The 27,708-nt window shown below is 44.9% G+C and overlaps 1 protein-coding gene across 1 annotated transcript in view; it reads right to left on the minus strand.

The window, feature by feature from the left end:
- Window positions 1-2,238: 2,238 nt before the first annotated feature.
- Ipo9 (Importin 9) overlaps window positions 2,239-27,708 on the minus strand; it is a 41,758-nt gene continuing 16,288 nt past the window's right edge. Inside the window, exons 13-25 of the mRNA XM_084588958.1 lie at window positions 26,961-27,039; window positions 23,919-23,999; window positions 22,935-23,082; window positions 22,704-22,782; window positions 22,018-22,166; window positions 21,598-21,726; window positions 20,180-20,281; window positions 17,939-18,112; window positions 14,215-14,381; window positions 11,871-12,004; window positions 11,250-11,365; window positions 10,024-10,111; window positions 2,239-4,537 (exon numbers count right to left, since the gene is read on the minus strand). Of these exons, the coding sequence (XP_084445084.1) occupies window positions 4,344-4,537; window positions 10,024-10,111; window positions 11,250-11,365; window positions 11,871-12,004; window positions 14,215-14,381; window positions 17,939-18,112; window positions 20,180-20,281; window positions 21,598-21,726; window positions 22,018-22,166; window positions 22,704-22,782; window positions 22,935-23,082; window positions 23,919-23,999; window positions 26,961-27,039 (1,640 nt within the window). The 3' untranslated portion in view covers window positions 2,239-4,343. The remainder of the gene's footprint in view (window positions 4,538-10,023; window positions 10,112-11,249; window positions 11,366-11,870; window positions 12,005-14,214; window positions 14,382-17,938; window positions 18,113-20,179; window positions 20,282-21,597; window positions 21,727-22,017; window positions 22,167-22,703; window positions 22,783-22,934; window positions 23,083-23,918; window positions 24,000-26,960; window positions 27,040-27,708) is intronic.

Here is a 27,708-nt window from a genome sequence, read left to right on the forward strand (position 1 = left end):
GGCAGGAGTAGACATAATCCGGGTAGCGGCGGTAGGTCGATGGTGGACGAGTGCTGGGATACACTGCTTCTAGCTCCCGGCGCACAAAACGTGTCAGGCTGTCAATTTGGAAGAGGGCAAAGTGGGGTTGAGTCCACGCAGGACGACGTCGCAACTGTTTGATTTCTGAATGCCTGAAATTTGAGCAATCGAAGCCACTATTTTCTTTATATATGGACCCCATGAGAAGTTTCATAACTGGTAATATTAGGGAGCTCTGGCGAGCAGCAGACAATGGCAGACAAGGAAAAGTCGCCATTTTGGTGACGTGCTTACATAGCCCAATAGCAGGGTGTGTTTCGCGCAATTTTGTTTTACTAGAACTGCCATCGCGCAGATTCGTGACTTTTAAACATTGCAATGTAGGAATTAAGCAATATTTTCCCACAGAAATCTGCCGGGTGCTGCTGAAACATCCCAGGTTCGCAAAAATGAAAAGACAGAAAATCCGATTTTTTGACAGACTTTCGGCTGCAAAGAATAGTATGTTTCCCTCAAGGTGCCATATGACAGACTTCCCAGAACCTGCTTCAGACACATGCTTAATAGTGACTCCTTTGAAGCTGGCATAGCTTGCTTTGCACATGAACATGTTGAAGCTTGAAGAAAACCTGATCGTGGAAACAATTACCACTTGCAAACACAGCACACAAAATTGAGTGTAACAGTACAGTTGTGTGTGTACTCTCTGTGTCGTCTGCAAGTGCTGTGGTTCCATGACTGAGAGGAACCAACCAGCCCAGTAACATACTCTCTTCAGGAAAACAGCAATAAAGGCAACGCTTACCATTGTAAGCCTTGAGGCATTCCGATTGGGGACTGCAGAAAGGTTTTCCCTTCTCCATGAAGTGGCTGTAAAGCTTTTGTTAATTTTCTATGACATAGATATGCATGCGAGCATGGTCTTTCCGTTTGCTTATTTTAAAGGCAAATGCAGAAATGAGATAGATGTGGCTGCAGATATGCAACTCTGTTTAAGAGTGACTAAAAGATAATTTTGACATCATAGATTCAAATGTTAAGTCTAGCACTTTGAAACACCACTAGTTGAGTTCAAACCAACGAGCAGCACATTTTTGCTTCTTATCTTGCATATTACCTTTATGATCCTATTTCTGTGGTGATAAATTCCTGGGAACTGGTCAGTAGTGAGGGAGGATAGACTGCACTGAAGAATAACCTTTTTCTCCTTCAGATGCTTTACTTCACAGCCTTCTGCTAGTGGCTCATGTTTTTGCTTCAGCGACACTGGGGTAACCTCAATTTCTATATGTTGGCAACACACCCTATACTGCTTTCCAACGCTCTTAGAAACATTTCCACTGACTGGCACCTTTGCGGGCTTCACTGCCACAATGCTTTAAGTATGCTTTTGTGTTGTGCAGGCTTAACACACTTGTTATTAACGAAGAGGCTTGATGTTGAAGTACTAGTACCTGCTTGTTTTCACAGCAAAATAAATAGAACAACTCATGCAGTTCTTAGTTATCAAATAAGATTCCTAACGGCTCGAGGTAGTCTGCAGTGACCGCTTCACTCACTGCTCTCACTTTTCTCATCACCAGCAACTCAAGCAACTGGGAGAAGGTCCTATGTCAAGTGGAGAAAACATTTTTTTCACTATTAACTCCCTTCGCTTGCAAACAAACATTTATTGCACTCTGTGCTTTTCTAGTTTAAAAACTTTATACGCATTAGGCTCAGCACGAGATGCATTATAACTCTACCTACCACTGGTGTACAATCATTGGTTTAGATATGGCGGCCCCTAAAGCTTGTTCATGCAACTCATAGCATGCCACCACCTTGCTGTGCTTCTCACGGCCACTTTATAGAATTACATTGAATCACATCTTTTTATCTGGCATAAATGGCTCATTATGCGACAAAAACCTGTGTTTCAGTAAATTTGAATGCAGAACATCAAGGCAGACTGTTTGGAGCAGTTTTGGATCTATGTTGCATTTTGGAGCAGCATCGAGCAGGGAGGAAAGTAGTTTGGAGCAGAATGGAGTAACTGGAGTAGCACTTCTACCCTTGCAGTTGTTACAGACACAATGAATATTGATTCCCACAACGGTATAATTTCAAGCACCGTTGCACTTGTTTTGGTGCCTGGCTTCAGAATTGGCTGTGCAATCGTCCACATTTCCAAACTGAAATGGCACACACAAAGCAAGGAAAGAGTCCCACACCAGCTAGAAGTTAGCATAATCTTATTCAGTCAACCAGATACTATAGAGAAACAAGCCAAAGTTCTCAGCCTCAACAACGGTGCCAAACATCGAGAGATAAAATGCAGACAGGAGCCTGTGGAACATGTACAGAGTGGTTTTGGCACATGAGAACTCATCAGTGGACTCTTGCAGCACAAACCGGCGTGCTGAGTTTGTGCAAAACCGCAATTCTTTTATATATGTACACAAAACTATGTTTCCTTCTCAAATGGCAATAAACAGATCGAGCGGCCCACAGCCATAATGTCGTCCTTACAGTACAGACAATCCCTATATGAAGGCTTTTTACACCATGCGGTAACTATTCAGCACAGTAAGAATATCATAGAGCACCAGTATAAAATGCGTCTGTCTATTTACATTCCACTAGGCTGTCAAAGCAAACAGCAAAATTTCAACTTCACATGAAATCATTGGGCTCTTCGTTGATGATGATTTGTTGGAGTCATGACAGCTGTCCATACGCAGGATCAAAGTAGGTGTGTTCACGCACATTCGGCAAAGACATAACTAAAACAAACATGCCAAGAGAAATGCACCCTGCCCAACAACAAAGCTTTCCAAGTACAGTTGAAGAGATGCCGTGCTTGGACACCAGCTGTGGTGTCCAAGTACTTTCTCAAACGAAACAAGTATTACATAGTTAAGCTTTCTCACTCCAATGTGTACAAACTAAATCTTCCACGTTCAGAGCTACTAAGCTTGGTCTTTTCTTTTTTTCGACACTTTTAAAGGTCAGCAATTAATAATGGTTACAATCATGTCACCATGTAGCAGAAAAAGATAAAGACAGCTATCACTGTTTGGTGCGATCTGCGAAGCAGTGTTAAAAAAAAAAACTTGAACAACAGTGCACAAGACGAAATTGCTTGGCAAGCCCCAGGCACAATGCTATACAATCGATACTCCACTCAACCTCGCAGGAAATTCAGGCCTAGTAAGCGAGTCACTTTTTTTACAACGTGGCCATTTAAGGGTCCTTAGAGATTTTAGCAAACGTACATTGCTTCAGATTGCAGAGAAGACAAACAATCAGGACAACACAAGATAACAAACACGGCAATTACTTTCAGAAGCATTCCTCCACTGTGCGTCGTGTCAATTTTTAAAATCGACACCAAAATGCAATTATTTCGGTTATTTGTCTCGTTAGCGCAACTAACATTCTTATTACAGTATAATACACACGGAAAACAGTAGATACAAGCTTTTCGACGCCATAAGCATCACATTTTTAAATAAGGATCATAATCACATCAGCAAGGACGTCGTCTAAGGCCTGACAATAAACACAAAAAAGGGCCTACGCATAGGAAGAAGTGGACGCATGGACCCAAAATTGAATATCAAGGGCATAGTACTGCACCGCAATTGTTCGTTCACATTAAATGCAATAAGCATACCTTACATCAAGGATCTTCTACATAGTCGAAGTTAATATCAAGCGGGAAAAAATATTGATACGCTCTGAGTCATTCAATCATGTTTAGCTGTCTTAATACCTATCCTGGCTCTGACACAAGCGAAACCAGCCAGAGCCAATATTTCCGCAGTGCTTCGTCTGCGAAGAACCTCTTGACGGCTCCCACATCGTGTAACAAACTGACCCAGGAGACATATAGCTGGCAGGATACAGTAGAGACTGAGTGCATAGCTAATGTAATGCAACAGTTAATGCCTTACACTAATTTGCCATTCTAATATTTACCTAGTTTTGACAGCAAATGCCAGGTAGCAATAATAATACGAGAATTTAGCGACTCTCACCATACTTAAAAGCTGTGCACATGGGCAGCTAAAATGTGCTGCGTATACCGCATATGCCATTTAACAGGCACAGTTAGCTACAGTTAACTTGCTTTGGAGAACCCATCAAGCAAAAAGTAGCACAGACTATCACTTCCCGTGCACTAACTGGCTTGCTTGTGCGAGTCGGAGGAGAAGGAAATTAAAGAGCATGACATTCCCATTATTTTCCAGCCACGCTTGAGATGTGAAAGAAACAGGTGGGAGTGAAGGAACTGAAGCAGCTGCAAAAGCAGGAGGAGTCTAGGGCGGTAACAGGGGTCACGCCAGTACGCCTGCATTCTGGAGAACCTGGACCTCCTGAGGAGTGTGGTGCTCGGAGAACCTGGAGTAAAAGGGTTGCTGGGAAAGGCCACGGAGGAACTGTACGAGGCATGACTGCAAATCCATGCGTGAAATTGGGTCGGCTGCAGCATCGGGATCGTCGCTGTCATCCTGGCCATCCAGGTCATACCCTGCAAACAACACGTCCGGACTCCACACATCTTCTGGTACATTGGCTGCCTTGGACTTAGGCAGAAAAAGCACTGAGAAAAAGTATTAAGGCAATATAGCTTTTAATGGCTCATGCTCGCTGATTGTTTCCGTCTGTTCGTAATGCTTTTATTACGTGGGAGGCGGTAGCTGGCAGCTGACATGGCAGAGCACTAACTGGACGTAAGGCTTCCTGATATTGTGTTTGGCAGGAGCTGCCAACTCGGGCCTATCCTTTTATATGGGAGGGTGATATCAGAATCGACCTGCCAAGGCCCTTGCGTTCACGCTATCCCTAGACCACAGACACGCTCATACGCCTCAATTAAAGCAGGGCTTCATATGTTGACTGGTAGCTTACGCTATCGCATCATCACGAAGGTGTGAGTGAAAGCAGAGAAGCTTACGCTATCACGTCACCGCGAAGGTGGAAGTGAAAGCAGAGAGATAGAGGTGCCGTAGTGGAGGGCTTCAGACCACCACGTGATAGCTTTCGCCTCATCACAAATTAGTGATCCAAAATTCCCCCTACAAATTTTTGAAGCTACTTGAAGTTTATTTTCGGACCGTTCTGTTGCTGCGACTAGCTTTCAACTTCCACACAGATGAGATCAATAGTGAAGCCCCGCACCAAATTTTCCTTATACCTTCTGCCACTGCAGGAAGAAATGGCACGAGTAACCCTTGCTCTAGCGCAAAAATGAATAAAATTGTACCAAATATACTAGAATATTAACCCAACACCGTTAAAGGCCTTGTTATTCAAAATCTGGAGTCGGTGTTGTAAGCAAAAAATCACAAGCAAGCGCAGGCTCGTAAAGCAAGGCGAAATTCAAATATTCGCATACCGCTGGCGCTGAACATATAGGATATTTTTCAAATGGTTTGCATATGGTTTAAAAAGGCCCACCACAGTATTTTTCTTCCATAACGGCTCCAAAAATAGGGCCCATTGTGCTGCTGCATACCATCCTGCAGCGATCAGTAAGCAGGATTGACAGCGCACCACCGCTAAGCAGTCCATTTGTGCAGCGGTGTCCATAGTGCTCACATATGGCCACAAAGGCTGGACAACCAAAGGGCTTTGGGCCAGTTCAGCATCTGACTTGATTCCCAATCTTTGATACCATGTATCAATAACGATTATTCCTCTTAGAGGACTCCCCCTCCTAGTATGTAGCTGTCAGCAGTCTCTGGTCCTGAAGCATGGCTCCAGTTTATTGTCCTTTGCCATGAATGGGAAAAGGCACTTCTTCAGCAAGTATAACGTGAAGCTCCTAACAAGTGAACTCAAGTTGCGGCCCGTTAGTGGAGATTAGCTATGCACCTCTTACAAGCTATAGAGCTTATTCACTTGACGTCATTGCAGCTTAACTGGCAACCATGGCGCAAACAACGCAACATCGAAAAGGGGGAAAGAGAGAGAGAGAGGGCCTACGGCGAATCATGACACGGCGTCGGTGAAATTCGCACGAGTCGCAAGCATTTTTTTGTTTGCTTTCAGTTTCGAACCACCCAACGTTATGGCGTCTCCACAATACAGGGTTGACAGAACTGCCGCCTGCTAAACCTGATAGTGAATAGGGTCTATAGCTTAGCTCTGCAATTTACAACGCCCAAATGCAGCTGCCACCGATTGGTTTGTACAAATATTGGCGAAAGTAACAAATATTTCATGTTCAATCTGGCAGTGAAACTACACTATCTGTATTTGATATGGTTTGAAAAAAAAAAAAAAAAAAAAACATTAGCTGGTGGTTTAACTTTGGTCCACCCTGGAGGGAAGCAATAGCTTGATGTGCATGGCTACGTTCATTGCCAAGCTTGGGTTAAATACACTGTGAGACATGGTTTCACTTTTCACCTCTCCTCAAGACCTGAAGTCCGAAACGCAAAATCTAATTCAAGCCATCAGCATGGCCTGTTTTCACCTTCAAGTGACCTTGACAGATACTGCACCTTTCCTTTCTTACAAACTAATTTACAGTTGAAGCTAAATGTTCACTAGGCTAGGTAGAGCCAGTCTTTGCGTGGCACTAAATTTGACCTTCAGGTGATCTTGACCTAGTAAAGTTTGGTTGTCCACAATTCCTTGGACACCTTTCCCTAAAACCTAAAGTACCAAAGTACTCTGCTGCATTTCGATGGAGGCCAAACAAATAGGCATCCGTGTGCTGTGCAATGCCAGTGCATGTTTAAGATTCCCAGGTGGTCGAAATTACTCCAGAGCCCTCTACTATGGCACCCCGTTCTCTCCTTCTGTTTTCACTCCCACCTTTCTTCCTTCGCTGATGGCGCAGTTCAAAGTTTTTCAAGGTCAAATTTGCTTCCATGTTGATGGCTTGAAAACCTGGCGTAGTGAAGCTTTTGCTACAAAAGTAGTGTTCGCACATCCTTATATGTGCCGGGCTAGAAATCAGCCCACGCAAGTGCAGCACATAGAGTGCAGAGCATGCACTACGGCACATAACGGCGTGGTTTAATTTCCACATCTTGCAGTTTCTGACAGCATTTAAATAAGCCCTGCCATGGGGCTTGCAGTCTAGTGGAACCAATATTTATATGCAAGGGACAGGTGGGTTTGTGTTTCAGGCAGCGTTCCACAAAGTCACCATGTCTTCAGCCATTGCGAGGAAGCGTAGAAAGAATGGTCCCACTAGCATTTGCTGTTCGGCCTGTTTCGCAACCCGTCTCGCTGCATTTTGCCAGTGTCTCGCCTTGTTGATTGTCCACCGATTTCATACACCCAGTAAGGAGGTAGCTAATTAAAATGCTTCACCACAGCATTCAGTAAAATAAACTGCCTTTTGTAAATTTAAATTGGTTTATAGGAAAGGAAAGGTGCAGTAACTGTCACACTTTGCAGTGGGCACCTGAAGGCCAACATAAGAAAAGGGGGGAAGGTGGGATTGAAAGAAGAGAAGATATGCCCCAGTAAAGGGATTTGGAATATTTTGACCATGTGGGGACCTTTAACCTGCAACAACACCACATAGCAGAAGAGCACCTTAGTGTTTTGCATTTATCGCAGCCTCCACAGTAGAGTTTTAGCCCGGGTACTGCGGTTCATCTGTGGAAGTGAGGAATCGATTTCAAGAATTAAATCTAGAAGACAGAGAGCCTGAAGAGATGTGGACTGATGTTCGTGATATAATACAAGAAGTTGCTACTAAGGTAGTTCCAAAGCAAAAGAAATGCAAGAAAGCAAACTGGTTATCTGAAGAGGCTTTGCAAATAGCTGAGGAAAGGAGGATGGCAAAAGTTATGGGGGAAAGAGAAAGATACAAGGTTCTCAATGCAGATTATCAGAAAATAGCAAGGAGAGATAAGAATGCCTTCCTGAACATACAGTGCCAAGCAGTTGAGGACAACAGCCAATTGAGGAACACAAGAGCTCTGTATAAGACTATCAAAGATATCAAAGGAAGCTTCTGTGCTAAGCCGGGCGTGATAAAGGACAAACGAGGCAAGGACCTCACTGAAGCCTCAGAGATAAAGAAGAGGTGGCAGGAATACACAAAAGAACTGTACAAGAAGGACCCGGATGTGCAAACCCAACATAAGACGGTTGTGATTACTGATCTCGAGCCGGGCATCCTGAAGAGTGAAGTTGAATGGGCCTTAGCCAGCCTTGCTAAGAACAAAGCTAGCGGAATTGATGGCATTCCAGCTGAGTTGCTTCAAACCCTCAATCATGACACTGTTAACGTTCTGTATACATTACGTCAGCAAATTTGGACAACAATGCAGTGGCCATGGGATTGGAGGAGGTCGATTTACATCCCCATTCCAAAGAAAGGCAAAGATTGTTCCAACTACCGCACGATCGCACTTATTTCGCATGCTAGCAAGGTGATGTTGAAAATCCTCCAAGGTAGGCTGCAGCAGTATGTGGATCGGGAGCTTCCGGACGTGCAAGCTGGGTTTCGCAAGGGCAGAGGAACTAGAGACCAAATTGCCAACCTTCACTGGATCATGGAAAAAGCAAGAGTTCCAGAAACCCATCTACTTCTGCTTTATTGATTATGCAAAAGCGTTTGACTGCGTAGATCACAGCAGATTGTGGCAAGCTCTCCAAGAGATGGGAGTTCCAATTCACCTCATCTGTCTCCTCAGGAACCTGTATGAAGGGCAAGAGGCCACAGTCAGAACTGTGCATGGTCTTACTGATTGGTTTCCGATCGAGAAAGGAGTGAGGCAAGGCTGCATACTGTCGCCCTGCCTATTTAACCTATATGCAGAGTGCATCATGAGGAAGGCCGGTCTGGACGAGTCTTCAGCTGGAGTGAAGATTGCTGGAAAACGTATCAACAACCTTAGATATGCGGATGATGCCACTTTAATGGCAGAAAGTGAAGTGGAACTCAAGACTTCTGATGCGCGTACAAGAAGAGAGTGAGAAATTTGGGCTTAAACTGAACATTAAAAAGACAAAGATCATGGCATCTTACCCTATCAAGTCCTGGAGCATCAAGGGACAAGTGGAAGCTGTGACAGATTTTCTCTTCTTGAGCTCCAAGATTACCCCGGAAGGAGATTGCAGCCATGAAATTAGGAGACGCCTGCTTCTGGGAAAGAGAGCCATGGCTAGCCTTGACCGCCTAGTAAAGAGCAGAGAAATTACACTGCCAACCAAGGTCCGTATAACTCGTGCTATGGTCTTTCCAGTTGTGATGTATGGACGCGAGAGTTGGACTGTGAAGAAGGCTGACCGCCGAAGAATTGACGCGTTTGAATTGTGGTGCTGGCAGAGACTCTTGAGAGTTCCTTGGACTGCCAGAAGATCAAATCAGTCGATATTGTCGGCCATAAACCCTGACTGCTCATTGGAGGGTCAAATTCTAAAGTTAAAGCTCAGCTACTTTGGTCATCTGATGAGAAGAGAGGGGTCGCTGGAGAAAGATTTGATGTTGGGAAAAGTTGAGGGTCACCGGAGAAGGGGTAGGCAGCGAACGCGATGGTTAGATGGCATCCTCGAGGCGCTGCAGATGAAGTTATGTGATGTTAGGAAGATAGTGAGAGACCGGAAAGCGCGGCTGATATGGTCCATAGGGTCACGAAGTGTCGGACACGACTGAACGACTGAACTGAACTGAACTGCGGTTTAATTTCCAAGCGTCTCCATTCCATTTCAGAGCTTTTCACTTGAGAATTCAGTTACAGTGTGATACCAGTTTTTTTAAATTTACAACTTTTATATTATTTGTAGCCAATTTTTACTATTCATATTTGCTTTGCATCTAAACAATTGTTACCCGCACATCCCTGAGAAATTTTTTTTTCTGACCATGCTAAGTAGATTTCATATGCAATTTATCTTGGCCGTTTTGAAGCATACTCAATCTGATTCGCATTCAATTTTTAATATTCGAATTCTCTTCGTGCCCAAGATTTTGCTATTAGCGCAGCTCTACTTTTAACCAAGCAAGAAAAGAAAGGGAAAAAGAGAGAGACGGATGAAACATACCAGGATAGTCTGAAGCTGGTGCGAAATGGCTCATAATGTGCTGAGCTGAGTCTCCATCCATGTCGCCTTCGTCTTCCCAATCTTCATCCTAGAATGGAGAAGTTGCAGAAACTCGAATCAAAGTTTAAATACCTGCTTAACAGCATGTATGCACTCAAAGCATGGAAGGGCAAATCGACGGCAAGAGAATTTCACAACACAGGCCACCAGCACTATATTAATAAATAACTCGTGTTCTTCATGCCTCCACAGACTTTACTGAAACTTTCATGGTATCATGACGCAGCTCCTGTCTGTCGAGGATGGGGTGAAGAATGTTGCCAGGCCTGTTTTGTGCTACTAGGTCATGTCAGTGAAATGGCATGCCTGAAAACAATGTATTTTTACTGCAGAAATTTTTTACATATAGCTTCTTGTTGTCTTGATTTGAACTGTCAAACAGGTACTTTTTGCAACGAACTCGGGCAGTTACTTTCATCAAACTGAGTTGCACAAGGTTGCTAAGGTCAGGATCTGAGAATCAGCTATTCGGGGGAATCAAACGCACGCAGAATTTAGTGATAATTTGGTGCCTTATTCTACTTAATTTACTCTAACTACATAAATTACTGTAAGCAACAGACAGTAATAAATATAGTACAGTTACTCAGAGACTACTCAGTGCAATTTGTGGCCATCAAAAAATAGGTTGGTAACTAGGATTAAATCTGCCTAGAGAACAGGGGAACGGCCCTGCCCCAATCAACAGCAAAGGTTTTGTGATAGTTTGCTGCAAATTTCCCCAACTTTTATCATGACAGTGCCGCCGATCAGTTCTGTCGCATTTGGCACATAGGTGGCACCACTGCAGAAGAGATTTACACCAAATTTAACAGCACTACAACCAATATCCAACATTAGGCTACCACGTCCTTAACACTACTGCCCTTCAGCAATGCAACAGCTAGCTTTCAACAGTAAGAAAAACTATGTACAGTGTGCTTCACACTAACACGGAGAAAAAAAAAAGAAGCATGATGAGAAGGCTTGAAAGATGGTGCTGAAGGACGTAAAACTCTAAGGCTCGACACGACACCTAAAAACGTGGTGCGTAATAGGACAATTCTATGGCACCCATGGACCAAAGCATGTCGATAAGGTACCAACACATTTTATATGGAGCAGCTTAGCACAATTTTATACATTTCCCTAAACCCTCAAAGTAAGGAAAGAATCTGAAAACATGCCTCGGTGTCATCTTCTTCTTTGTGCATCATGGCGTGGTCCAGGCAGTTGCTAAGCTCATGAATCATAAGTTTGTATATTTTGACCACGACAGGGATTTCTGTCCACTGATCAGGATCTGCAACAAACAGCACTGAGCATTAAAAAAAAATAAAACGAAGAAGCAAAAGTCAACTTTCCAACGAAAGTGCACCTAATAATAGCGCATCTTATCAGAGCATACATTCTTTTGTGCTGTCAGAAAGCTATCTAAAATCCTGTTCTATGCTGCATAAGCAATGGGTTTCATACCCAGTAAAACAATCAGGAGTCTCAGCAGTAGGCATCTGTACATGATGTGCAACCAGCAACATCTGATAAGCACCAACGGCAGTTGTGAGCGCCAATCATTTTAGGTTTTTACCAGAATTAGTGCACTTGTACTTAAAGCACAACCCAGATTATGAGCTTTCAGGAGATTGTGTGAAACCACTGCATAATTGGCAACTTCGCACAATGGACGCAAACACCCTGCTACTCTGCCTGTGGTGCAACAAACGAATCCAAAAAGCAGCTGAGCAATCAATAAAGAAAAGCACAGTTTGGTGACAGTTCCCAAAGAATCCACATTGCATGGGACTCACTGGCGGCAGTCTTTGACCTTGTTCGAATGCCTTCGTTCATGTTGAACACCCGGTCCCCCTTCACACTGATGTCGACCAGCCGAGAGTCATTGGTTTGAATGCTGTGCTCCAGAAGCTTGCACAGCGCCAGGATGCTGCAGTGGAATTCAGAAGACAGGTTTAGGAGAATTACAAGAGACTGCAGGAAAAATTCAATGCGTCACTTCGTGTCAGTGTCATCAGCAAGCAACCACACAGCCTAGTTAATGGCACTAGTTGCTGGATGACTGCCAGGACTTAAAAAAACCAGAACAAAAGGCAACTGACTACGTAATTATGCACTTGCATGGTAAAGTGAGGCTTCAAAGAACCAGAATGAACGAGAAAAGCTACACAGCAGAAACGTTGTAATTGGAGGAAAACAAGTCCTGCTGTTGGAAAATCCCTTTAGTACCAACTCGTCTACTAAGGACAGCTAGCATATGACTGGGCGAGGGCAAAGTAATCAATAATTCGAAATGGGAATGGCGTGGGGCATATGGTAACATTGCAGGGATCACAACCCGCCTAAAATCTCCTTGGCTAATCAATAAAATCAATATTAAGTTTTTTTTTGTCACCACCAAAACCACAAAAACTCTGTTGGAACTAAATAAAGAAATAAAAAGTGGTCCCAACAAACCTTACAGGTATAATGGGCTAGGTATAAATATAGCTGGAACAGTAAAGCATGCTCCGTATATGTACAGTTCTGGCCATAATTATGCAGGGCACACCTCTGTAATAGAATTTTTATCATGCATTACTAAGCGGACATTAGGAAGTTCTTATACATACACATGCTGCTGGTGTTCTTACGCATAGGTCCAAGTAAGCATCATGTCTTCTCTACGAAACACGCGAGAAAGTTTCGAACATGGATAGCATGATCCGTAATATTTTGGGCACACCTGTACACCCCCTTCCACAGTGCAAACAGCAGCAGCAAGCTAGTAATCCTCTCATGACAGTGAACAGTCTAACAAAGGGTGCCTGATTGCAACCGCTTCTAATTCTGAGTGTCCTTCTCTGTTCTTTTTTACTTGCTTTCCTCTTGAAACATAAGTGCTACAGGAATGGTTTATGTTGAAGCAAAACTAACAGCTGCTTTTTCCCAGAAGAGTACACACATATTCACAAAGCACCAGTGCCACTAAACCACAAAAAGTTTTGCATTTTTTTTTCACTTAGACCTAAATAATCATTTAGGCCTAACACCTCCGCATTGGATCAGCATTTGCTTCCAGTGCCAATGCTGAGCCCTAACAAATCTAGGCTGCAGGCTAAAATTTATGTTCAGTTACATTATGTTATGTGGCGTTTAACATTTTGAAGCGGCCTGTAGGGTACAAGGCATGCCCCTGCTGAGGCCATTATATTAATTATAGGTAAGCACTTGTGGCTGCTTCAATGTGCTAACGAACAGCGAACAAGAATTTTTGCACTCTGCCTCCTTTGAAATATGGCTACTGCTGCGATATCAAAACTTGGGATGAAGAGTACTGCTAGCATGCTTTATATATTGAATTATCGATATAATAAACTCCTTTAAGATCCGTATACGTAAAAAAAAAAAAGAAAAAAAAAAACACTTTCTGGCAATGACAATTTGGAAGATGTTATGCAACAATATATAGAAGCCCGGGCTTGAAACGCTTTGAGTTTTCATCACTTTTGGGTTCAATTCTTGACGTGATGGCCACAAGGCACCTGTGCGCTGTACAATATCAGTACACGTCAAAGAACACCAAGAGGTAAAAATTTCACGAGCCTTCCACTACAATATCCCTTATTTCCTAAGTCGTTTTGGGACGCTAAACCCCACAAAAACACCAAACTGTCAGCCTCACAATTACCAAACTTATGTCTGGCACTTGCCAGTCTGGTATGGGATACGAGACATTTGGAAGGAATGGAGCAATCACCACTGCAACAGCTGGCACGTGCCCTTCGTGCACACTTTTGAAGAACAGGAGTGATTGGCCGCTTTGATGGTTCCAGGCGCAAAATTACCAAGACAAAAAAAAAATGGTATACTGAGAGTGCGGTAAAATATGGTCTATTATATGAAGCTAAATATACATGGCGTTCTACAGATACAAGGCCGCAAAAAGCAAATACTTCGTTGCGTTGAGGTTTAACTGTTTTAACTGTATCTTAATCACACTCTTAAATCCGGCCTTCCTAGCATCTTGTTCCAAATAATCAATTGGTACGGAGTGCAACACTATACCCCGAACCACGAATGCAATATGGAATTCATGCATAGCACACCTGCCTTAAGGTTGCACTGCTACTCTTTGTTCAAATTCTGCTCTCCGCTCACCTCACTTTGTTCTCATAAGCTCCAAAGAAGAGTGTTTGCCTGGAGCACCACTCAGTCAGCACAAAAGCCAGTGCAGACTGGCCCGTGGGACCTGGGACACCGGACAGGAAGTCCAGCACAGCAGCCATCTGAGTGTGCACCAGATGTGCAAACACCATCACCAAGCTCTGCACATGGTGAACAAAGTGAAGAACCCATAAGTGATTTTGGTCATCATCATCATGAGCCAAAATAGGTATATCTACTTCAGGGTGAACGCCTCTCCCATATTCCTCCATTCAACCCGGTCCTGTGCTAGCTGCATCCACTTGGCTTCCGCAAACTTCTCAACCTCATCCACCCACCTGACCATCTGCTGCCCCCTCCTACAGCTTCCTTCCGTTGGTATCCAATCTATTAACCTTCTTGACCATCAGTTATCCTCTCTTCGCACTACATGCCCAGCCCATGCTCATTTTTTTTACGATTTCCACTAGAGTATAATTAACTCGAGTTATTTCTCCGATTCATCCTGGACGCTTCCTATCCCTTAACGTTACACCTACCATTCCCCTTTCCACAGCTCCTTGCATCGCCTTCAACTTGAGTAGAACCCTTTCGTTACCTTCCAAGTTCCAGCCCGTTAGCTGAGTAGTACAGGTAAGATGCGACTGTTATATACTTTCCTCTTAAGCAATACCGATAAGCTGCCAGTCATAATCTGCGAGTACAGTCAAACCCGGTTATAACGAACTGCGTAATTCAACGCAATTTGTTCGCTATATAAAGTATTTCGCTATAACCAAACCCGTTTATAACGAACTTCAGTACCAAATTCGTTATATACGATGTCCAGACAGCGCAGCGAAAACGCACTAACTAAAGAAAAACCGTGCCGCTCACCATGAATCTACAAAAGAAATTTATTGCAGATAAATGCTCACTTATTTGCAGTAGGCAGTGATCTTCGCCTGAATACTGCATTTAACTCCATCAGCGAGAATCGCACTTTCCACACGCGACATCATTTCCACAAACTCCAGTCCGCTTCCCTGTATTCCGGAGCAGTATCGGTGCAGCAGATCGATAGCAGCGAGGGCTTCGTGCAACGTCGGGCGAGGGCGATCGTCCTCCGGCGGCGGCTCCTCGGTCTCCTCGTTCGCACCAGATGCCAGCATGTCGGCAACAATTTCCGAGTCCAACGGGCTCGCTGTCACGGCTACGTTGTCGTCAACAGTGAGAAAATCCTCCAGGGCAACTTCTTCGGGCACAGCGTCCGGAACATCAGCGAGTTCTTTCCACAGCGTGGCAACATTGCTGTCATCTTGCACAGTGCGCGCTTCACTAGCAGCTTCTGCATCCTCTCGACATAGTCCAGCATGGTGGAAGCAGTTGCGGATTGTGGATTGCGTCACGTCTTGCCAGGCACGGTTAATCATTTCTATTGCGGCCAGCAAATTAATCTTGAGCTCGTCGTTAACCCGCAATTACACCAACAGCCGCTCAACGACACGTTTCCTGTAGCCCAGCTTGAAAGCGCGGATGATCCCCTGATCGAGGGGCTGCAAAACCGCTGTTGCGTTCAGTGGCAGGAAACAAAGCTCGATGTTCTTGAGCGTGACGCCGCAGTGGTGCGCAGAACAGTTATCGAGGAGGAGGCAAATCTTTCGCCCGCTCGTTGCAAGTTCCTCGTCCCAGCCATGCAGCCACGCTTCGAACAACGTTCTGGTCATCCAGGCCTTAGAATTTGAGTTGTATGTGACTGGGAGTGAAGTGCATCCTCGCAGGCACATAGGAGACTTGAACTTGCCTATGACAAGCGGCCGCAGCTTTGATGAACCGTCCATGTTTGTCGTGAGAAGAACGGTGACTCGGGCCTTATTCAATTTGCCGCCATGGCACTTCTCATTCTTTAGCGCCAAGGTTCTGCTCGGCAGCAGTTGCCAAAACAAGGCAGTCTCGTCGGTGTTAAAAATATTGCACGGTTCGTATCTCTCCGTGACAGCACGCCACACGTCTTGCACCCACTTTTCAGCACTCTCAGCGTCCACTGCTTGGCTTTCACCTGCAACCACCTTCCCGGTGATGGAGTAGCGGTCTTTAAATCGTTGGAGCCAACCACTGCCCGCTGTAAACCCCTCGACGTCCAGGACGAAGGCAAAATCTTTTGCCTTCTGTTGTAGCATGGGGCCAGAGACCGGCAGATTTCGCGCGCGAACGTCCAAGAACCATTGGTACAACGCTTTCTCTACTTGGTCGTAAGCCGGCTTGCGGTGGCGAAAGCCGTCACCATTTGGTCGTTCCTGTGCATTGCCTCTGATGGCCGACTGGTTTTTCAAAATGGTGCTTAACGTGCTCCGCGGAATCTTGAAATGCGCGGCAACGTCAGACTTTTTTTCGCCGCGGCCAACGCGGCGAATTATCTCCAGCTTGTCGGAAAGCGGTAGGGCATGCCGCTGCTTCATCGTCATCTTGCAGGATGTAGCGCCGGAATGCAAGCCAGCAGCAACGTAGGCACGTCCGGAATCGTGAGGATAGCAGCAGCACGACTTGCAAACGCGAACAAAGAAAGCTCCGAGGATGCGGGAAAGTTCGCCACTGACGCGTTCGTTGTTCGGAGGCTGCCTTCCCTTCGCCCAAACTTGAAACCAGTTCTGGCCGGTGTTGCTTCTTTCTCGAAGCGCAATAGGTCCGGAGCTGCTCGAACGTCTTTGATCACATGGTAGGCAGCTGCCGAATAGGAGCGCTGCAAAGACAGGCTGGCCGATGGCGCGGATTTTAAAGGCTACTCACGCTACTCCGGGCGACGGCCGCGCATGCGTACAGGAGGGTCCCTCGTGGAAACTGCTGTAGAGAGCCCCTCCTGCGTTTTACGGAAGCGTGGCATCGGCGCAGAAGCACCCTAGCGGGCGCGTGATGACGTATGCGCTGTGCGAGACCTTGGGGAACGGAGCCGTCGCCAATCCCCCTCCCATCTGACAACGGCATGCGCTAGAAGTATTGAGGCCCGGCAGCGTGGGCTGCCCGGAGAGAACTCGGAGCCGGCACAAAGGCCCGCCCGTTGGCGGGCGTTTGGCGACCGATCGCGCGCGCTGAGTTCGCTATATCCGATGTGTAGTTCGCTATAAAAAATACATTTTATATGCATAATGCTAGCGAAATTCGAGTGTTCGATATAAAACATAATTCGCCCTATCCGAGTTCGTTATATTCGGGTTTGACTGTACTTGCCAAATGATTGCCAAGTGATTCTGCAACATATCTACAATGCAAAAACGCCACTAATAGGCAGGAAGGCTCGGGACAAATTAGGCCACATGCACAATAGCAAGCTAAAGAAAGAAAAGAAGAAAAGAATTCCATTAAGCCAGTTTTGCTCAGATAATAACAGTTTCACTGACAACAAAAAAAAAGCTAGTGTTGGGCACACAGCTCCACAGATCGATTTTGAGCGACATCACTGCAAGTCATGACTGTGAGCAACTGGTCCGGTACCACTCTGCCCTTACCTGCCCAACAATGCTTCCCGCTGGTGTTTCGTCCAAAAATAAAATGCATATAAAAACAAGACATGCTGCAAATTTTAGCACAGATGGCTACACTTACGACCATCTGTGCTTCTACTGATGGTGGTTTACCCATCGTTGGCACTATCAGGGGCAAAAACAGCCAGCTTGCGTTAACACAAACAGCATCCCCCCCCCCCCCCTTCCCCCTGCCCTCTTATGGATGACACTGGAACCACCTGAATGACAGTGAGGGTCTCGCTCTGCTGCAGTTTGCTGAGTACAGCTCGAAGTAGCAGTTCAGTGCCTTCTCCCAGGGACGCCCCCGCTTTCGAAGTGAGCACCGAGACAAGACGACCCACAAAGATAGCTGCCGACTCTGGAGTCTTGGGGTCCAACAGATGCTGGGCAACCTGCAAGCAAAGAGTCCTCTTTGATGACAGGTTTCTTGCTGTTGCATTTACTCCATGATCACATCACAAAGGTCACAGCATGCTCATTAGAAATAGCATTGATGGTGGGTACTTCTGTTTAGCCATCCCTCTCAGTTTTGAATCTCCATGGCAACATTGCTAACACAATTTGCAACACACTCTCCCTATTGTCAGGTACAACTCATGAACGAAGCGGAAAATATTCTCCATTGAAGGCATTCCAACTACAATGGTGCCGACCTGTTATAAAACTGCGCGTAGACTGCCTCACTGATACCTGCGTGCAGCTGGTCATGAGCATCTGGTCATGTACACCAGCTAGTGGACACGGCAGATGGAAGAGCATCATGACATTAGGTCACCGCCAATTGCAGGACCCATTTCAGGGGTGGAAGCAGGCTCTAGTTTTGGAGCAGGCACGGAAGCAGCAAAAGTCTTATTTTGGAGCAGCTTTGCAGTAGCGAAAGTCCGATTTCGGGGCCTGTTTGGAGTAATTTATGTGCTTTTTCGGAGCACTTTGGAATAGGATGACAACATTAAATGCTACTATTTACAGCTACAATAAGCTCTAGTTAATTTGGCCTCCAATGTAGTACAAAATATGTTTAAATTAAGTCAAATTCGAAGTACTGAATGGGCTTGAAAAAAAATCGGTGACAAGAGTTTTCACTACAGTAATTTCATCTGATAAACACCTGCATGACAGCTGTCATTTGAGATGAAACCTCAGTGAAAACAAGCTTTTCTCGGCTTCATCAAGTGCTTCGATTTTCCCACACTGCCGGGAAGATTGAAGGATTGCTCCAAAATCATAAAAGTCACTACCCCTTTTGCAGTATGGCTCGGCAGTACTGATGCCTGAGCACAAAACAGTCCCATCACATTTTGAAGAGGACGGTAGTGCACCGCAGCGAAGGACCAGCTGGAAGTAGAATGTGGATGCACGCGAGGGACATATGTGTGTGCATTAGAACAGTGTGCCGCCATCCCAAAACAAAAATAAAAGAACAGTTAGACCCCAAGCAGTGTCAGAGGCGCACAGCCAATCGCAGCCGCAGGATGCCATAAAGTAAGATCGAATTCAAAGCTATTAGACTGACAATTTTTTCGGGAACTACAAACTTCCAATCGTCACCATACCTGCAACAGTGCCCACAATGTGCGCGGGCACAACTGATAAATACAATTTAGGTTCAGGGAGGCCTTTCGGCAATCACTGGCGGCACATGCCGTACCTCCACGTGATCCCCGTCCAAAATAACCATAGCGAGCCAGCCCATGTCCGAATTAATGAGCATCCGACGCCATAGACTTGCATCGGCATCGGTCGGGACCGCATTCAGAGTTCAAACTGTCCGAAGTTCCGAACTGACTGTGGTTGAAATATAGACTTTCTTTGGTTCAAAAAATGCATAAAAATTGATTCTGTACCCTATTGGCCCGAATCATTTAGGAGTGCAATGGTTCTAAAGATTTTTGGTCGTGTTCATGAAAGAAAAATAGACAAATGAGAGCTACTACAAAGAGTAGCGGAATCAAATAAGGCTCGTGCCCCGAGCCTTTCGTGAAACCCAGGCAATAACACACCACTACTGAACCAAAATGCGTTTATGGGGATGCAGCAGCGTTCTTTTGTAGCGAGCATTCAGTGTTGCTCAACCAATGATAATACTTGGCTAAATTTGCTGTTGTATATTTGCGATGGTCAATTATATTATAGAATAAATGATAGCTGCCGCTTAGGCACAGCTTAGCGCAACGGATCACACTGGCACAGAATGGTGCCACAATTATGAAAGGTTCAGCGACTGTTTGGATGCTGATTTCGAATACATATGCTACTTAGCTAGTACTCGTGCACTTGAATAATATGTCACGCAAGGTTTCTCATCTAAGCTCACACTGTAGAACATTTTGAAGTTGCCCTTTTGGAAAGAAAGGGAAAACAACTTTTTTTTCCCGTTCCTTTACACTACTTAGAAACACTAGTTGAAAACGAGGCAAAGATTTAGCCCTAGGGGAAAGAAACGACGAAGTTCCTTTTACCTTTACCACATAGTACAACCCAGTCTGGCCTTGTTCATCTCGCCAGGCTGCCACCTGGTCATATGCAACTGACACATACGCTCGAATGCATTCTCCACCATTCTGAAAAAGAAACGCGAAATGAGTGCTGTGACTTTCATTGTCCCTGTTGAACGATGGCAATGATTTCATTTCGAGTGTAGCAAGAGCAGTGTAATCAAAGAGAAAAACCACAGTTAATGCATTTTCATCCATCTCCCCAAACATTTCATCCCAGATATGCCAACCAGCAGGTCAGGGGAAAGCTCATGCACACTAGTGAACCAGTGGGTAGCCAGAGGAAACAGATGAACCTCACTATTATACACCATTATACAGCCAGTATAATCTCCATAAATGAAAACTGATTAAACAGAACTGCTTCAAAATTGGTTGGTCTTGTATTAAAGCAGTGTAAAAAGAACCACTGATAGGAATCAAACTTTTCCTACCATTGCGTAAACAGAATCAAAACTGAAACAACAACCATCGAAATTGTCTAACGTGTCCCTGATTTCCCTTTCTAAAAAAAAGAAAACAAAAAGAATAATGTGTCCATGTCTCTCAATGTGTTGTGCAGTTCTGCCAAATTTCCAGTCGTTCAGCACTAGCTAAGAGATAGTATAATAAGATAAGATAGTATAAGAGATAGTATAGTCAGAGCCGCGATTTCGCTATATCAAGGTAAAGCAGCGCGGCATGTTCATTACGTGGAGTTTTCAAAAACACCCATTTCAATGGGAGGCATCGTTGGAAAATGGAAAAACTTAGTAATATCGATAAACTCGCTACATGGAGGTTCTTTACATAGAGGTTTAACTGCATTACCTTGTTCAAAATTATCTGGTATAAACAACAATTGCTACAGTAACTGAAAGTATATTATCACAGCGAAACAAGTCTAATATCCTAGTCTGACTTATTGCTCACAAGGAAAAGAGAGTTTACTGAACTCTGTGGCTATCTCCTTGTGAAGGTGGATACCTCCTTACAGGAGAAGTGACATCAGTGGTTAATTAATGATGAGGCAAAGAACTGGCAAAATTCAACAAGACGGCAACAAATCTAGCAAGACCATCCCTTCCATGCTCCCTTGTGGTGCCTAAAGGCAAAGAAAAGTCAGCTGTGAAATGCGCCCAAAACGAAGTGTTCTCCCCCGACATGTAGCATGGTCAGCCCTTGTGCGTCGATTTCGCCGAACTGCAAGTAAAACTTTTGCGGGTCCGAGTGATTGTACTGAAGCGGTACTACTGTTCTATACAGGTTAATGAAACCCCATTAGTAAGAGTGTAACTTGATAAACATAAGCTCTGTCCTGTGGCTAGTGGTTAGACACTTCGATCAGCAGCAAAGGTGCATGCCAAAAACTGTCAGTGTGAGAACGGGCAGGCGACCTGTACCTGCAAGGTCGCGTTGTCATCTGTGTTCATGACACACTGCACAACAACAGGGAATGCTTGTGTCATCAGTGGCTCTGCGAGCGGCGGCGTACTGCTCCTGACGATTGTCTGGAGCACATCCAAGGAAACCTAAATGAGCAAGAAAAACGGATCAAGAGCCATTGTTTACGAATGAATGAAACCTTAATTCATTTTTCAAGAATAACTTTAGAAAAGCAGCTGCAGGTTTGTCTTACTACTAGGGGTGGACTGATGCACAATAGGAACTGTAACAGCCTGGCTGCCTCTGTCAGACACTTTGCAAAACAACTTCGGTGCACAACATCAAACAACTAGGTGTCATATCCCTAATGACAGGCTTCCTCATGTGAGCATCACGGTGCATGGGTGTACGCATGGCAAACCACCTGCTCAACTTACTGCTTGAAGACCAAATGGTATCCTGTCCAGTGGTGCTTGTAGGATGGAGACTATTGTGGGCAGCAGCCGCTGCTGCAGGGCACTACAGCAGAGAGAATTCTGGCAGAGTTCCTTGAAGATGTCCTGGCATATTGACACCAGGATAGGGTCTGGGGCAAGAACACTGGTGTCACAAAACAGAAAATCCACCTTGGCAACATTCTTATCACAGTAAATTATATACGCTCAACCCCCACGGACTCAAATTTAAAGACTGAAAATTAGATCAATTATGTGGAGCTTGAAATAAAGGCAGGCTTTGTAATACAGTTGATGGCAATGGGACTGAAATTTCATTCAAATATTTGCAAGTGTGAATAAAGGAGGTGAAAATCAACAAAAAAATGTAAGATGCAGCTGAACTCACTTTTAACGAGATCTTACGCCTGCTGCAACAACCAGAACAGCAGAAAAAAAAGAGATCCTACAATGAACTTTTGTCACAGCCACCCCGCTATTTGAAACTAAAGCCAAAGCAAACACCACGACAGAAGACAATAAATGACTAAGTGCAATAAACATTGATGTGATGATCCGCATCATTAATTAATATTTTTCGCATCATTCCAAAGCAAGAGCACACAACAAAAATCTGATAACCCAGTATACAAGTTCAGCAAAGGCACCAACCACCTTCTCAAACGTACCACTGTTGTACTTCAGGAACACGGCAATGGCAAGTGGTGACACCCTGTTCTCGACAGTCTGAGTGAACTGTGAGTCAACCTGTGTGAAAAGACAAAATCTCAGCCACTGCCACAGGCAACCAGGTTCCTTGATGTGCGACACAGAGTTCAAAAGAAAGAAAAGGAGACTGAATGAGCAATTGAGAGCAAAATAAAGCGAGAGAGAGAGAGAAAGAGAGAGATGGAGCTTACTGCAATGACAATGGAGAGAGCTTCCATGGCCAAGGCCAGTACATCAGAGGAGAACTGCGTCGAAAGCGATATGAGCCCTTCTGTGAAAGGAGCCAGGAAAGGCGCCAGCTGACTGGCCTGGTTCTGGTTGTTGAGGTGTTGACAGAACCTAGATAGATGGCACAAAAGTAAGTTTCCAGAGCCCTCTTGCATCACCATATATACAGTTGCGTAGGATGCACCTATCCTCAGAGAGCAGGATTAAGTGGTATTTTTCTCAGGTGAGCACTACTAAATCAGCAAAAAGGTCACACATAATCGTGGGAAAGAAACATGCCCTATGCCAAGATCACAAGCGCAAGAAAACAGCGATGCTCTCCGAAGTGAACACTGTGCACTTGTTTCAAAGGTGCTTTACTACCGGTACTGGCTTTCTCGGCACGGCACCTAAAACATGTTTCGCCTCTCATCTAGTCTAAACCGTCAAAGGATGTTGGCAATAGGGCAACATTCACTTCAAAACTGGTTTCCAGCTATACTGCAACTACAAATGCCAATGCAGACAAAGCACATAACTAGGAAAAGTTAGCACTTCTGCACTCATTTTTTTTTTCACAGTCTTTGTGGCACTCTGTGCAGCAGATGAGTAGAGTACCTATCACAGCACACGCACTTTTAGATCTGGGCTTTGCTCCATCACATACTCTTGTCAGCAACATCTAACCATGTGACCATCGTAGGCTGAGCATGTGGACAGGCACCGGCATCCAGAGAGGTGTGATCGGGTGGAAGTGTGAGAGTGTATGAAGACCACTTAGCATTGTGTGCTTCTTCTAGCAATTTGTTTTCTTGGATCCAGAAACTTCAATATATTTCGAAAATACTCAAGGTTCACGAAATATTGCTGTTTGCTTCAAAGACCAAATTGAATGCCACATTATTTGCTTCCATTCTGGAAGCATTCAAATATTCGCACAACGTTAAAAGCACCGTGAAACAACTCACCCCCACATGGCCCGAACTGCGGACACCCTCAGCGTGGCTGACTGTGTCTGCTGCAAACACTCAACGGTTGACTGGAGAAACCTAAAGAAAGCAAAAACTACATTCATCAGCAAAAGTTACGTTTAATTTGGTTTACTACAGTCAGTTTCTTAAGGAGCCTGAAGGCATTACATTAGGAGGGAGGTGGGAGGGAAGGATAGTATAGGACTACAACGGCAAACAATGGTAAGAGCATGCATAAAAATTAGAGGTGTACAAATAATCAAAATTTCAAACACGTCTGTATTCGAAAAGTGATATTAAAAAATTACTGAATACACCAAGAAATGATGGATTCACTGTAGTTTCAAAGTGCACAGTTAACCATCAGAATTCACAAAAGCAGAAACTTAGTTATAGTGTTCCCGTATGAGCGAAGCACAGAAATTTTCAATGCACTCACTGCGAAATTATACAAAGTTCATGCCTTCCGTTTAGCACTATTTTGCACTGAAAAATGCCATCACACAAACTGGATCAATAACAGGAGTCCTGTGTGGTGGTATGGAAGCACATGGACTAGAGGCCCATGTCGTCTACTGTGTGACCCCACCTCATATTTGCCTTCATTGCCTTAGAACATGTGCGTGAGTGCAAGGATCACGCGCACTCTTGTGCGCCAGCGGGGTCATGCGTTCTGGTTGTGGAGTGATTTGCGAGCTGCGCGAACTGCTCTCCGATGGCACTTAGCAAAATTTCGAGCTGGCGCCTTAGATGTGGAAGATGAAGATGGCGCCACACACATCTATCATTGTTGGTGTGGGCAAGCACCTGCACACCGTGGCCCCGCCAGTAGGTTAAAAGCTATTCTGTATGCTGCACTCATCACCCTTTGGAGCTTTGTGGCTAGCCAGGCAACTGCATTGCTTGCAGTTGCAATGAATACCACACTGAGTAACCGCATCTGGCAGCCTCCCTACAGCAAGGACACGGCCGTGGTTTGCGAGCGATAGTGCCACATCCTTGTTGCATTCACAGAGTGGGCACGAACTCCATAAATAAGGTACTAGTTAAAATGTTGATTACAGTCGCTCTCGGATATACCGAAACAGGATAACCGAAACAGGATAGAGGATCGTTGCTTATATCAAACTCTCAGAAAATTCCCTTAAGAATTCCATACACAAGTACAGCAGTGTCGTTCGCTTTAATTGAGCTCCCGTTGACAAAAGATTCAGTAGTATATCGAAATGCACGCCGGGTCTCTGTGATGGCCGCTTCTCTAACAGTGCTCCCATGGTAACTTTTCGCGCGTGACCTTGAGCAGCGCTGACACTGTAAACCAGAGTGATGAGGTGCACGTCGAGTCGGTCAGGAAGTGGCCATTGATCTGGCATTCTTGCTTTCAACACGACAATGCTGTGATGCGAGGAAGCAGATTCCACGCAGAGAGGCCAGCCTGGCTGACCAAAAGGCTCTTGCATGGCCTGCTTCGCTGCTGAAGGCAAGGCAAAATTCAGTTGCACCCTACCTTTATTGTGTTTATAGTATACCAGTAGGAGAATTATACCGCTTGTGATAGGTGGTGAGATTTCCGAAAGCCCTTACCACTGCAACTTTGATGCAGGCCTCAAAGAAAACAGCACTAGGGCCACGAGGCATGCGAGATGCAAGCAGCGCGACCTCCACGCTTGAAAGGTGATCTGTTCTCACAACTAGTACTGGACGCGCTCGCGCGCGCGCTTCCGCAGTGGCATGTGAAGGTGTGCCCAGCACACCCCTTTTCGACGCCTGTTGCGAGAAGGCGCTAAGCACACAAGACCACGTGTGTACATCTCGCAGGTGACCGCATCCACGATGTGCTACTACTAATTACGCCGCCGGACAGCAGCTGCTGCAGTAAGCATGCCGCTAGCTCGTGTGCACCATACTCCTCCTTCTGGGTTGCAGAGATGCTCATCTGTTGGAACACTTCTTTTATGCATCAAATTACCGATATATCAAAGTATTTTCACAATCCTCTTCGAGTTAAGCATTAATTAAAGGACATATCAATAGCCATAAAATAACTTAAACATACTTAAAAAAGTCAGAAATGCGCACTCGCATGAGCAGCAGCTGAAGCTTAAGCTTTGAGCATCACTTTCAGTACCGCGTACGCTGGCGACAGTCCTTTTTGTCTGCACAAAAACCGATTACCAATTGCATGACCTGCAGGACATCCCCAGCCTTGATGATCGTAAGAACCATAGAGTGTTAATCCCGGTGAATCTGCTGTTTAATCTCAAGAGCCATCGTGCCGTTGTCGTGGTCGGCGCCATCTTCCACATACGCACAATTAGCGATGACGATACCCATTCTCTGCGCAGCGACAGGCAACGATTGCGATGATGATAGCACTCGTCCGTTCTTGCCACATATGTCAATTTTCATGCCATCCTCTTCTAGTATTTTATTCTTTATCAAAACCTCACGCAAATTTTCGTTGTAAATATCTATCGGGCGGCAATAAAGCTATCATTGCATCTGATATACCGCCGCTAATAGATCGTTATAGTATATGGTTTATTTTTACATAGGGGCAATGAGAAAACTGATAAATCCCAAGGTGGAAAAAAATAAAACCTGATATAGATGACAGGATACAGCGCAGGAGAGGCAGGACACAGTAAAAAAGACATATGGATGACTGCTCGTTTGCATCACTCACTCTGCTCCGTCTCTCCCGCGCTGTATATCTGCTACCTCACACCAACTAGCTGAAAAGGCCAGCTTAGCCAACAGAGTTTAGAACTTCTTGTTGGGCTAGTTGGTGCATGGCTTGTTGTTAATGAAGAGTTGCGTACACAAAAAAGACAGACACAGGAAGAGAACAAAGAAGATGCAAAGAGCGCAAACTATCAGTTTGCGCTCTTTTCATCTCTTTTGTTCTCTTCCTGTGCCTGTCTTTCTTGTGTGTGCAACTCGTCATAAACAATTAGACAGCAGAGATGGATAAAAATCCCAGAGCGAAGGAAAAGAGAGGAAAAGAAAATTGGGAAGCTTGACAGGAAAGTTGCAAACCTTTGTGTCACTTCTGGTGTCAGGAAGGCAACAAATCTGCTCGCCACCCAAAGACAGCGACCAATTAGGAATGGCAAGTCTGCAGAAAAAAAGAAAAAAAAATTTGCAAGGTACTATTTCAACACTACGTTATTTATATTGGGGCAACCAGCTTTACGAGTACTATAAGTAAGGCTAGCTGGAAACAGCAAAACAGGGACAACGGTATATACAGTCAATTTCACTATACCATAAAAACCCGCATATCATATAAGGTTTTTTTCCCCCTGATTTTATCATGTCAGAATTCTGCTTCGTGTCATATGCAGATCCCCACACTGACCCCAAGTCCTTCACGCCCATGGCATGACCGTGGTGCAGGTCGATCGCACCTCACATTAAGTGGGAATGGCGAAAACAGCACTCGGCAATTTGCACAGATCTCTCCAGCCACGCTGGCCATGACCTGTAGCCTAAATGCGGATGCTTCACTACCATTCCGGGGGTCGCGCGTTCGAGAAATGCGGGATAACAAATGCGCTTAGATGCACCGAACAAGAGCTTTTACAGGAAGATGTCTCTAGCAAGGGGGGCTATATGCACACGATACACGTACCGGATGAGATCACAAAAACATTTAATCCGAAAACGCTTCCGAGACGCACACGGCATACACCAACGTGCGGCACTAGATGCGAAAGGCAGCTAATGCGCTGCCATCTCAAGTCTGCTCGGGAAACGACCTAGTAGAATCTCGATGATACGATTA

The sequence above is a fragment of the Amblyomma maculatum genome, chromosome 1 (assembly GCF_055883805.1).
Source record: "Amblyomma maculatum isolate TAMU_Amacu chromosome 1, ASM5588380v1, whole genome shotgun sequence".
Classification (NCBI taxonomy): domain Eukaryota; kingdom Metazoa; phylum Arthropoda; class Arachnida; order Ixodida; family Ixodidae; genus Amblyomma; species Amblyomma maculatum.